This window comes from Phocoena sinus, chromosome 3 (genome assembly GCF_008692025.1).
Source record: "Phocoena sinus isolate mPhoSin1 chromosome 3, mPhoSin1.pri, whole genome shotgun sequence".
NCBI classification, from domain to species: domain Eukaryota; kingdom Metazoa; phylum Chordata; class Mammalia; order Artiodactyla; family Phocoenidae; genus Phocoena; species Phocoena sinus.
The window spans coordinates 78663271-78675885 of NC_045765.1; the positions used below are offsets into that span (position 1 = coordinate 78663271).

Genomic DNA, 12615 nt, shown 5'->3' on the forward strand with positions numbered 1-12615 from the left:
CTAAAAGGGATAGTTGGTGGCATGGTGAAGATTCTGGGCTTTTAGACAGAATAATGTAGATTTAGAATGTTATGACCAGAAGGTGTTAGATTTTTGTTGTATGCTGTACCAAATGTCTTCTTCCTAAAGCAGTTTTGATTCTTTCTTTACAGTGAAGATGCCGATATCTTTATTTTACTGTCACATCTCATCCCTCACCCTCCATCTGAGGAGGACTGGTGGCCACAGTCTCTATAAGCCCATGAGGTGTTGGCCTGCATGACTGAAGGCTCAGTAACTGCCCAGTTTTAGCAGAGGTGATAGGTGGCCTTGCCTCAGAGCATGGGTGGGAACACAGTTTGTTCTGTGACCTGAGTCCCTTGTCCCTCATATCTGCAAAACATCCCACAGTGCATGTTCATTTTTTCTTTGAGTTAAAGTCCTCAAGTATTTTCCTTCTTTTACCTTAGCTAAGGGCACTAGGTTTCCCTGTCCCCAAATATTTTTTTTAAGTGTTAGGATTGATTAACAAGATATATCTTGTTTCCAGATTTTTCTTTTTTGTTTTTTTTTGGCCACGGTAGATGACCGCAAGGAAATTGATAACTAAATAGCTGGGCTATGGAGACAGGCAAGACTTGCTTTCCTAACAAGGAGTAGAGGAGGCAAGTTATTAAGAAAGTGGGAGGCCTGGAGTGGAAGTATCCCTCTGTTCAGCTTCCTACTTGGCTGCGGTCTGTGGACCACTACCTTCCTCACACTCTACTTTTAGCTGGATCTGAAGTTGAGCAAGCTCCAATCCAGTGGTCCTAACACTGCCAGGATGAGCAGGCCCACTGGTTTCTAATTACTTTTGTAGCTGCTTCCCCTCCCCCACTACCATGTAGGGACAGCAAGAACATTGGGTCAGAGGAAAACCCATAACCGGAGAAAAGCCTAGGTTGGGGGGAAAAAAATTCAAAGTATTTCTAACAGTTCAAAATAAGAAATATCTGTGACATTATATTTTCCATTTCTGGGTTCACTGACTTGTGACATATTTAATAGAAGAAGTATTAGAAAGCATCACTGACAGGGCTTTTTTGTTGTTGTTGCTTCCTGGCCTAAGAAACTGAAATAGGTCATGCCCAGCAGGGCTTCTCACAACAGTGACAGTGAGGGAAGAATTCCGTGTGTCATCCCCATTGATGCAGGGGCTCCAAGCCTCACATCTTCCAGGACTCTGTTTGTCAAACCACCAGTCTGATCATTTTTTCTGAATAGACTGCCTTGACAGTTCAGCGAGAACACACATGCTGTGTCAAGGGAGGGTTACACAGACAGGGAGAAGTATGTGAAGGCTCATAGACTTGAGCCTATAGGGATGGATTTGGAAAAGGAAGTGAGCCCTTTGGTCCAAGTCTTGGTTGATGGTACCAGCACACCCGTAATCAAGTATTCCAAGTCCTAAGCATAGGGCACAATCACCATCAACATTTCTTGATCATTTTTGTGAAGAGATTTTCTGGGATGGCAAGAAGAAGTAAGAGTATGACAGAATCACAAAGAGCATGTATACCTGTTGATATTCTAGGACCACATTAAACAAAAAACAGTGATAGCACCAGGAGATTAATAAATGAATCCAGAGTCCAGTAACTTGTTCTAAGAATTAATTAGGTGAGGGGGAGAATTTATAACTTCTACTGCGAGGTATTGAAATTATAATAAGGTAGGTAATATTTTAGGGGTGTTTAATATTTATTGCCTTATATTGGAAATAGCATTAAGAATATCTACCATCATTTGGTAAAATAGATGCAAGGCTTTACAGAGCTCCACTGATATCTGTGTCTTTTTATATTCCTTTTGTAGATGAGTAAAAGGGGGCTCAGAAGGATTAAGGCTGTTCAAGTACGTAGAGCTATAGCAAGAAGCAGATCGCAGTTGCAAACCCAATTCTGACTTGTTTTAACCCCCTATTCTTTCCATTTTGTCATTCTACTTCTCAAGACTGGGCAAAGTTGAAAGACAGTAGGGATGTAAAACTTTAATCCATCTCTCAAGATTTGAATGAAACCTAACCAACAGATTTTTCTCCCAGTTCCCATATTGTTTTGGAATATAATTATTTGATCATTACAGATACCTTGATGGAGAGTCTCTTGGAAAACTGTTGCCAATGGAGGTGAAATTAGGGAGAAAGCATATGAAATTTCCTAGCTCTACTACCTGTTATGACTTCGGTTCATCATTTTTTTTTGTGAGCATAGAGTCTTCTTTCTAGTGGCTAACCCATGACACTGTGTATAAGTAGGGGAAATGAAGAAAATTATTGAGGAAGGTGGTGCTATTGTAATTCACAAAGATTTGTGGTGGTCATATGTTCTGGTACTGGCTGTAGAGAAAAGACAGGCTAGGATGTGGTCGGTTGAAGTGTAACAGACTCAATTAACATTAGAAATTTTGGAAAACAAAGTATAAATTAGAGAAAGTCATAGATCTCACTAAAGACTGGTTATCTAAGGAGCCCTCAGAGGATCTTTCTTAATGTTAAAAGCCATGTGGGGAGAGGCTTGGTAATATCAGGTAGAGTTGGGTTCATTCAGCAAATTGCTGACCACGTCTATGCAACAGATGAGTCCTCACCTCCTCTTCAAAACTGTGGTTATTTGGTATTGTTTAAAATAGAGAAACAAGAGATCATACACTTTTGTTGAATCATCACCAGTCTTCATATACTTTGCATAAAGAAACAGGAAAAGTAAGATCAATTTTGGACTAAAGAATTACATCCTACATGAGCTGCAGTTAATTGGGAATAGGAGAATAAACAGCAGACAATGAAATCTAAATTAAAACTCACATTCTCTCTTCTCTCTTCTTCAGCCAGAGGAACAATACATTATTCTTGCCCTAATTTTCTAGTATTCTGGGATGGTGGGGCTAATTGATCAGTAAGATGATAATTAAACTGAATTCTCTGCTATTTGGCCTTTCAGTCACAGTAGAGATGGCATATACAAGAACTAGCTGCAACAATTGCAAGAAATTAATCATCTTTTCACAATATCTCTTCCTTACATCCAGTGTTCACACCAAATACTTGATATATTCTTGTATGTTACCCAGAATAAATAAAAGAACATTTTTTATTTCATCCATGAAGTAGAAATCCTGAGGGAGTAGGATTTTGCAGTTCGTTTAACTCAGCAGTATGTTCTGGTAAGCAGTGCTCTAATAGTTTTTCTTTCCCTTACTTCCAGGCTTTGTCCTACACCGACATATATAAGACGCGTGAAAGAGCTTCATTTTCAGCCACTCTGGATGGGTAATAAATGGTAAGTGATTCTCAAGCAATCTACAGGAATCATACTTTTATGTCCTTGATGTTGAATGGAAATGTTTGATTTTTGCCTCAGTTATAGAGAATAGTTATGAAAGTGATTTTGTTCATTAAATTATGCAAGGTGATGAATGTATAGCTCTAGTTTTGTGTTAAAGAAGAAAAATACTTGGTATACTAGCAGCTTGCAATGTCGTAAGGTAGACACCAAAGGGTGTGGTGCAGAATAAAGGAGAAGAGGGCAAAAGCAGATTTCTCTGAAAATGAAGGAGTCATTTTTAAGTTTAGGCCAACCCAAGAGGGTTGGTTTAAGAGCTGTCCAAATGAAGCCTTATTTTTATGATGTGTTACCCTTACCACCGACCAGCTCTTCCTGTGGACTCTCCAGACCACCATGTGAGGGAAATCCACACTGCTGTCACCTCAAAGGTGGTTTTTCTAAATCCACTGGATTCTTAGAGTAAATTTGGAAAGAGATGTGTTTGCAGCAGTAACTGACCAGTTCCCTTTCACAGAAACCCATCTTAACTGCCCGTGAAACAAGCCTAATAAAACTTGTGAAATTTACTAGCTGCCATTCACCTCCCTGTACAAAACATGCACAGACCAAGAGTACAGACCATTTGCCAGGTGGTATGTGACATGTTAAGAGTTACACTCATTTATGTTGATTATGCTATTAGGAGCTGCGCAGTCACATGTATATGTGAATCAGCATGTGTGTAATCCAAACGCTAAGAGTGCATCACGGGTCCCTCATGATAAATAAATACATGTGAAGAGATGAAATAAGTAGTTTAGATCTAAATTTCTGCAACATTAGTTCATAGACAGTGGTGTACCCTGATACTTTCTTCAAGTAAATTTGCTGGTAAAACTGGGAATAAAATAATTCTTGAAAGCATCTGTGCCCCTAGTTTATATACAGTCTTTGATGTACCAGCATCACTTTCCACATAATTTGGAAACAAAGTGAATTAGAAATGAGACGTGGTGAACTCAAAAAGAATAGTAAGCCGGCTGGGCCAGATGGTTTTGACGCTAATATTTCATAATGAGAGAAAAGTCTTAGTGACTAGGGTATGGAGTAATTGAAAAGTTTCTTCCAATTGGCAAAGTGGGAAATAAAAATGATCAACATGCATCGGGTGATAATCAGTCATTTCACCTTGAAAATAATGTGAAAAGTGAACCTTTAGAAATCTCAAGTGACCAAACAAGTATGTGCAGAAATTAACTTTTTTTTATTATATATCATATAATGTAGTAGTAAAGTCTGAAGTGCACGAATAAAAAGTTAGTGAAATTACAGGAGGAACAATCTAGATATAGCAATAATAGGTGCATTCCCTGTGCATCTGAAAGAAAAAAAAAAAGAGTTTTCACTCATTTTGGCCTAAAACTTAGTGTTCAGGTTCCCAGGATTCTGACATCAGAACCCGGATAACACTGATTAGAACCATAGGGGCTTTACAATAAAAGCTAAAATATTGACCATATGATGGCAAAAAGTCTTATTTTGTGATTAACTGATTCTCTTCTAGCTACTCTCTGATGAAGTTGGTGGTGCTGTAGAGGAGGACCGCCGCCTCCTGGACGAGGACCGGGACCGCTCAGCATCGTAGGGGACATGCTTGTCGTAGTTCTCCATCTGAGCCTCAAGGAAATCTCTCTGCTGCTGCCTCATGGTCTGGCTTATGAGCCCAGGTAGGGCATGGATGCTACCAATCAAAGTCTCCAATTTGGTTTCCAGGGTAACGATCCTCTTCTCAAAGTCTTCACTCCTTTCGTTTAAGTCGGAAATCATGTCATACATGATGTTCTGGGTCTAGAAAACAGGATTGAGAGAATAGAGAGATGAAGAGCGAAGTTTTAATTCACTTGCCCTGGAAGCGAACTATCAACTCTCAGAGCTTGAGGGCTGGTCTCCTTTCGGTGACATGCAATGCAGCAGTGGGGTCAGCTAACTGAACACTTGACCTGGCAAAGCAAATTCAGTGTGTCCGTTCAATGCCAGGATTTAGGAAAGAAAAGATCTTAGGCCTTAATTTGATCCAGCTGCAGAAAATGGTGTGCAGGTACTGCTGGTGGTATGTCCAAGGATTTTAGGTGGTGTGCAGGTAGACAGACACGTTTTGATTTCATATTTATGTATATATTCTAATAGTTGTTAGAAAAGTTAGCATGTCAAATTCATTTTGCAACATGTAATACTAATTAGGGCAAGGCTGATTTTTAAAAACAAGCCGATTTAAAGAACAATACATAATAGTACAGATGGTATTAGGATGTAGCAGAAATTTTGAGCGTGGAATATGAATGAAGTTTAGGACAAACTGATTTGATCAAGTAATTTAGTAACTTAAAGCAATTAAAAATTCCTAAATATCTTTTTGCTCTCCTATGTTCCAAATTACAGGCTCTCCATTGGGTCAAATAGCATTTTTATAGATAACTACTGAGAGAATAAAAGTTAGGGGAGACACTAAAGTTACCAATCCACCTTGTTGGCTATGGCTGAATCAGAACTAAGTGGTTTGAAATAGGAAAATGCTTTTGGTGCCCTAGAGAATTTTGCAATTGGTTGTCCTGATCAAAGGGTATTCATAACTCTGACTCCCAGTTATAGTTCCAGAAATAGCCAGGAGACGGGGAAAGAAGACCTCAGGGCTGATCAGCTCAGAGCCAGAGAGGGAAGGGGGTGCTTAAGAAGGGAAGGCTGGAGACATTAACCTTAGCCCAGTGCAGCCTTTCCCAAGCCTAGACCCCTTTGGCTAAGCCTGCCCTCCTGTCTTATTTCCCTCTATAATATGTGCTCTTATCCTGCTTAACAACCTCTTAATGGTGATAAATGACGAAGAACTGATTAAATAAGGGAGTTACTGTTTGGAACACAGGCACCTCCTTTGAGTTTGGCCAGGAAGACAGAGTGCATTAACTTTATTTTTACTGTTGATACATAGTCTTGAGACTATATGAGCAACATCCATTTGTTCAGAAAATACTGAACCCTTATGGCATGGATAGTCCTGCAAACATAATAATAAGCATGGCGCTAAAGAAATAATTGAGGGGCTTCCCTGGTGGCGCAGTGGTTAAAGATGCAGGGGACACAGGTTCTAGCCCTGGTCTGGGAAGTTCCCACATGCCGCGGAGCAGCTAGGCCCATGCGCCTGCACAACTACTAAGCCTGCACTCTAGAGCCCATGAGCCACAACTCCTGAGCCCGCGTGCCTAGAGCCCGTGCTCTGCAACAAGAGAAGCCACCACAATGAGAAGCCCACGTACCACAACGAAGAGTAGCCCCCACTAGCCGCAACTAGAGGAAAAAATCCCACGCGCAGCAACGAAGACCCAACACGGTCAAAACAAAAAATAATTAAAAGATACAGCATCTTGCCTCATAGATATATAATTTTACTTCAAGAGAATACCTATTATATATAGTAGTATATATACTATGTATTTATATATGCTATATTACATATAGTGAAATGATATATAATATATATATTATTTTCAAGGGGTCTCTTATTTTTTCATAAAAGTACCCAATTTCTTTTATCATTTGATCTAGGAGTGGTGGAAGAACCTGCCCCATCTTTGTCCATGATGTGTCCCAGTGAGAACAATGTGTGTAAATACTGAGCACATCTTCAGGCCTCGAATGTGTGTGCTGCCCAGCTTAAATGAATGATATATGATCTCCCAGGGGTAAGTCATTAAATACTTCACTTATCATCTTCTATGTATAAGAGATCAAATATTCATCTTCAACATATTTATACAGTATGTATTATTGATATACATTAAAAAATGAATATAATTAAGTGTGTTATTTCATGGGACTAGGACAAATAGATGTAATTTTTGGAGAATATACTGGAGGCTTTATAAAGGACATAGCAGTTATAGCAAACAAACAGCAGAACACAGGTCCAACAGAGAGCTGCCTCTTTCAAAGGATTCATGTTAACAGGCTCAACACTTATACATAAATCTATTCTAATGCCTCCTATAGAATTTAGAACATTGAAAGGTAATGTTGTCATTATTGACAAATATTCACATTTTGAAAGTGGACTTCACTTGAGAGGAACAACCAAAAATAAACCAGATAAAGCGTTTAACTGTGATAGAAGAATTGGGGATTATTAATGTCCTTTTAAAAAGTGGTATGAAGACCTTGAATAGTCAAAACAATCTTGAGAAAGAAGAAAGGTGCTGGAGGAATCAGGCTCCCTGACTTCAGACTATAGTACAAAACTACAGTCATCAAGACAGTATGGTACTGGTACAAAAACAGACATGTAGATCAATGGAACAGGATAGAAAGCCTGTTGCTTAAAATATATAAAAAATAATTTTATTGATGAGTCCTATTTAGCCCTGAACCTCATAGTAAAGCCCAGGATGTGGTTCTGCTCTCATAGAGATGAGACTAAACTACATATAAGCATCCCCAAAGTACTATCTCATAGTCCACTTACGTTTCTTATTGAACTTCCAAATCACTGCAAGTAGGAAAGCTTTTAGAATGGGGTTGAACAATGTATGTAGGGAAAGTGCATATTAAGTAAGAGTTTCAGAAGAATTCTTATAAGTTGGGCCATCATGTCAGCATAGTTTGTTGGTTTGATTTGTTAAATAAGTTTGGGGTGGCCTCCTCCTGAAGCATTATTGATTTCTATGCAGTGGTTAGTTCCAATAGATGCAATCATGAGGGCTGAGACCCCAGCTTACCTTTGCCAGGTCCACCAAGGTATTTGCTTGATCATTCAGTTTCCTCTGCTCCATTTTTACACTTCTTAATCTAAAAGACAGAATCTGAGTCAGAAAGGTTCCTTTTCTTCCCTACGACTATCGTAAGCCTTCCAAAGAGCATGCACAAAATTGACAAGAGCAAATAACTGCATGGATAATGCCTCGAATATTTGGCATAAAGTCCAAACTGGTTATGTATCTGGTACAATGAGAAGCATGCTTCCCCAACACCGCAAAAAGGAAGGGAGAGAGAAAGAGATGAGGTGTCCTTAGGACAACTATTTACTAGGTAGTTAAAGTTGAACTGAGAAAGGCTCATAAGGATTTAACCGTATGAGAAAAACCAAAACATTCCTTAAAGACCCAGTATCGTGACAAATAGACATAGGAAGAAAAATGCAAAGCAACTGGAATTTTATCAATGTTGGAAGCAGTAAGCACCTTCCTATGCCTATGTGACTAGATACAGGTGTTAGCCCTGTTTAGTCTGAAATGGATTGGGTTAGGTATTTGAACCTGATGAAACACAGTGATAAGTGAGATTCTCATTAGCAAAAATAAAACTTTTATTCAACCAGCAGCAAGATAACTCCAAACACATAATTCTCTTATTCGTCATTGTATTTCACTTGACTTTTATCTTAAACTGCCATTGAATTTGAAGGGAAGCCAGACCATTTCCTTGGGAGAACTTCCTTTAATTTTTATTCTAGATAAAGGCACAGGACAATTAAAGTGTCTGACAGGTGGGATCCTTCTACTGGATAGTCATATAGAAACTTTTAGTCATTTAGAAACTTTTAAATATCAATGTGTATATCTGATTGACAGTCAAAAAGCTGGTTTTCTTAAAGACAAATTCTGAATGAGTACCTACTATTCCTTAACTTATTCACAGTAATATTTCAACAAACATTTACTCAGTGCTTGTTATGTAGCAAGAAATTAAGATTTTCCAACCAGAGAAAAGTAGTTGATTGTCCTTTAAGCCAACAATTCAAAGCCATGCTCCAAAAGAGAAGCAGGTCTCTCTGAGCTGCTTTGTGAAAAACCCACGCTAACCTTATCACTTTGATGACGAGTCCTTTACAAAGTATAGTGTTAATGTTGGAGAGAGTACGCTTGAGTATGTCCCAATTTAAATTAAAGGTAATTGGTTAAAGGGATAAAAAAAAAATTCACAGGGCAAGATTTTACTGCCAGGGAGATTTTTGTAACACATGTTCACGATGCTCAGTGATCTTGTTCTGAAATGTGGATATCCAATATGTCACCAAATCTGCTCCACAGTGAAGAGACAGTGCCTTCTGCCAGTAAGAGTTGAACTGACACCTGCTTACAACATGATCTTTAACAGTCTAAAACAGTTTAAGGTTAGAACTTGTGATTGTGACTATGTGCTTCTTTATTAGAAGACTTGGAACTAATTTAACTGGCTCCTTTTTATGTTATTATAGTGATTGAGTATGTTTTAGTCTAAAAGAAATTTACAAACATATATTTAAATCTAATATGTTGTTGAGAAATGTTTCTCTAAGTACTTACAAGGGTTACAATTCTTGATGTGTGCCTTTTAAAAACAAGTCCAAAAAAACCCCAAACACAACAAAAAAACCAAGCAAATCAACTTTAAACATGTGTGGGTCATTACAGAGAAATGTACTAGAAAGACTAAGTGTCAGACATGTATTCTGTCCGCCTTGGCCCTAACCTGACATTCAGTTTCTTCATGTATGAAAAGACGAGGGTTAGATTAGGACTTTGTTTTTGAAGTGCTGGATTTATACCAACAGAGGTGTTCTAGATGACTAAATGATACTCAAGCAAGACATTAAACAATACTAGAACAGATGGAGAGTTATTCCCTTTAATTCTCTTCCAATTCTTGATTATTATAAGAAAAATGTCTCAGGCTAGTCCTATCCTGTTTTTATCTCCTAACAAACAAACACCTGCTCTTCCCCTGTTTTTAAAAAAAAGAGGGAGGAGAATCTCAGCTCAGAGCTTTCTGCAGGCAACAGCTTGTGGCTAGAATTCAATACCAGTGTTTCAATTGTCGACTGATGTTACCTTTACCTCACTTTCCTTGCTGGGAGTGATATATTTTTAAATCCACTTATGATAGGGATTTATCATAAGCTTTCTTTTCAAATTTAGGTAAGTCATAGCAGAGCTGGCACATGAAGTTCGGGGACACCAGAGCGGAAGCCTCCAGCAACTTGTGAGGGCAGCAGAGCCCTGAGCCCTACTAGCCTGGTTGAACTGCCTGAAAGGTAGGAGAACTGGTACAGAAAGCCTACGTAAGCTGCAGCTGCCAGAATAAAAGGTAACATGCAGTTGTGTTTTTTACTTCTTCCCCCCACCCGCCCTCACCCCCAAAAAAGAAGAATAAGAAACATATGTTGATTTCTTCCTTGTGAACTTCACTTATCACAGGAAAATATCATGATTTTGGAACACATTTCCATAGCAGCAATCAGACTACTAAAATTCACAAATAAAGGATCCGCTTGGGTGCATGCAGCCAGTAGAAAATTCTGCGAATGTTGAGAGGAGCGGCTCACACAACTTACTTCCGAGCTCTATTTTCATTTTGTTGAAATAAAAAGACAAAACAAAAGAAAAGAAACTGTAAAATATTCTGGAACAAAATAACACAGAGTGGTGTTCATTCATGCACAGGGGGCTCGATTCATTAGCTGGAAGGTCCTGTTAAGATTCTGCAGGATTTTGGCATATCGATCAGAAAGAAATGCTATTCCATTATGTTATCATCCTTCTGCATCGCTACTATACTTCCCCACCTGAAAGCACATAGCTTCCTCCAGAACTAGAGTTCGGAAGGAAGAAGTTGTGTAAAGTCATCTTGGCCTCTTTGAAACATGCTGTTCAAGTAAACAATAGGAGACATTTTTGCCTAGTATCAATAGGATATGGTTATAAAGATAATATTCTAAACAATAGGATTATAATTTTTTGAGGGGGGTATATCTTTTCCAAGTTGGTCTCTTGAGAAGCCGGGGCTATTGAGGAGCCTGGTCTTCTGACAGGGGGGTTAACCTAACACTCTCTGTTATAGACATCACATTTATTGGATTTCTTGGCTGTGAGACAAGTTCATGTTAATTGATGGGTCTCTAGCTGAGACCGAAGAATGAGAAACTGTAAAGTTGATACCAGAAAAAGTGGTAAAAGTTACAGAAACAGAATGCTTCATGGCACTAAGTGACGATCCCCAAAGACAGCTACGTTACTGAAGAGAGGACACAGGCCTGCAGAGTTAGGCATCCAACAGAGACTAGCAAGGTCATGTGTCTGGGAGAGAGGCTGGGAAAAGAGAAGGAGAGTTGAGATAGAGGAGGCTGGTAGAAGGGGGAGAGAGCTGCTGCAAAAGCTCTCTGGACAAATCAGAGGAGAGCAGAGGCCAGGAGAGCTCTAGCAAGTCAACTGGTACATTTTCCCTCAAGTGGCAAGGTCCGGTTTCACCCGGTGCTGCCTGACAAGGCTGGGGCAGTAAAGGCCTTGCCCTTAGGAATCGAGCCCTGTGTGCTTTCATGTATGGCTTCACTCATTAAGTTCAGTGAAAGATAATTATGCGTAATTAGCATAACCTAGCCACACCCAGCCCATCTACTTTTCACAAAGTATAAGTACCCTCCCACCTCAAGGAAACCCAACAGCCCCAAGACTAATTTATAAAACAATTCAGAACATTTTTGCGTTGCTTAAAGCTCATCTACTTTAGAAGTACACAAGGCTACAGAAGAAACAATGAGAAATGTCTGAAAGAAGCAGAAGAATCACATGTGGTTTCCTCTGTTACTCTACCCAAAAACAGCATGCTGAACAATCCATGTAACCTACACTATGAAACCCTTCAGATCATGTCAGTACAGCTTGTAGCAATATGCCAATGGCCTAGGGACAGTTTTTACACTGAGTTTCACCAAAGATTTTTTGCCTGTTTTTTTTTTTTTGCGGTATGCGGGCCTCTCACTGTTGTGGCCTCTCCCGTTGTGGAGCACAGGCTCCGGACGCGCAGGCTCAGCGGCCATGGCTCACGGGCCCAGCCGCTCCGCGGTATGTGGGATCTTCCCGGAGTGGGGCACGAACCCGTTTCCCCTGCATCGGCAGGCGGACTCTCAACCACTGCGCCACCAGGGAAGCCCCTGCCTAACATTTTATATTATAAGAATGTTCAAACCTAAAGCAAAGTTGAAAAAGTTTTATAATGACCACCCATAAATTGTCCCCCAGGGTTTTGAGTGTGAATGTATTCCAAACTTAAGAGTTCTATGACAATTTATATAAATATAGAAATACCCACTATTTACACATGGCTACAGAATTATATGACAAAAATTGTCAAAGCGTTCGCTTTTTTTTTTGGTTATAAGGAAATTTATCAATGGCATCAAAGGCAAGTCACGTTTCATTACATATTGAACAGGTAAGTTACACTAACAGGAAGGGACACAAATACAATCCTGGAGGAAATGGGATGTGTGGATGCTCAACCCAAAGACTGACCCACTTGCCTACTTCCA

At 39.4% G+C, this 12615-nt stretch overlaps 1 protein-coding gene across 3 annotated transcripts in view; it reads right to left on the reverse strand.

Moving 5' to 3' along the window:
- Positions 1–4525: 4525 nt before the first annotated feature.
- The window catches only part of KCNN2 (potassium calcium-activated channel subfamily N member 2), a 178862-nt gene continuing 170772 nt past the window's right edge, over positions 4526–12615 (reverse strand). The window contains exons 7-9 of one of the 3 annotated variants that reach the window (XM_032627155.1): positions 10642–10650; positions 8048–8117; positions 4533–5132 (exon numbers count right to left, since the gene is read on the reverse strand). In XM_032627155.1, coding sequence (XP_032483046.1) covers positions 4845–5132; positions 8048–8117; positions 10642–10650 — 367 coding nt within the window. In that variant the 3' untranslated portion in view covers positions 4533–4844. Of the gene's footprint in view, positions 5133–8047; positions 8118–10641; positions 10651–12615 lie in introns of all 3 variants that reach the window. The other 2 variants (XM_032627156.1, XM_032627154.1) reach the window with 2 other exon arrangements.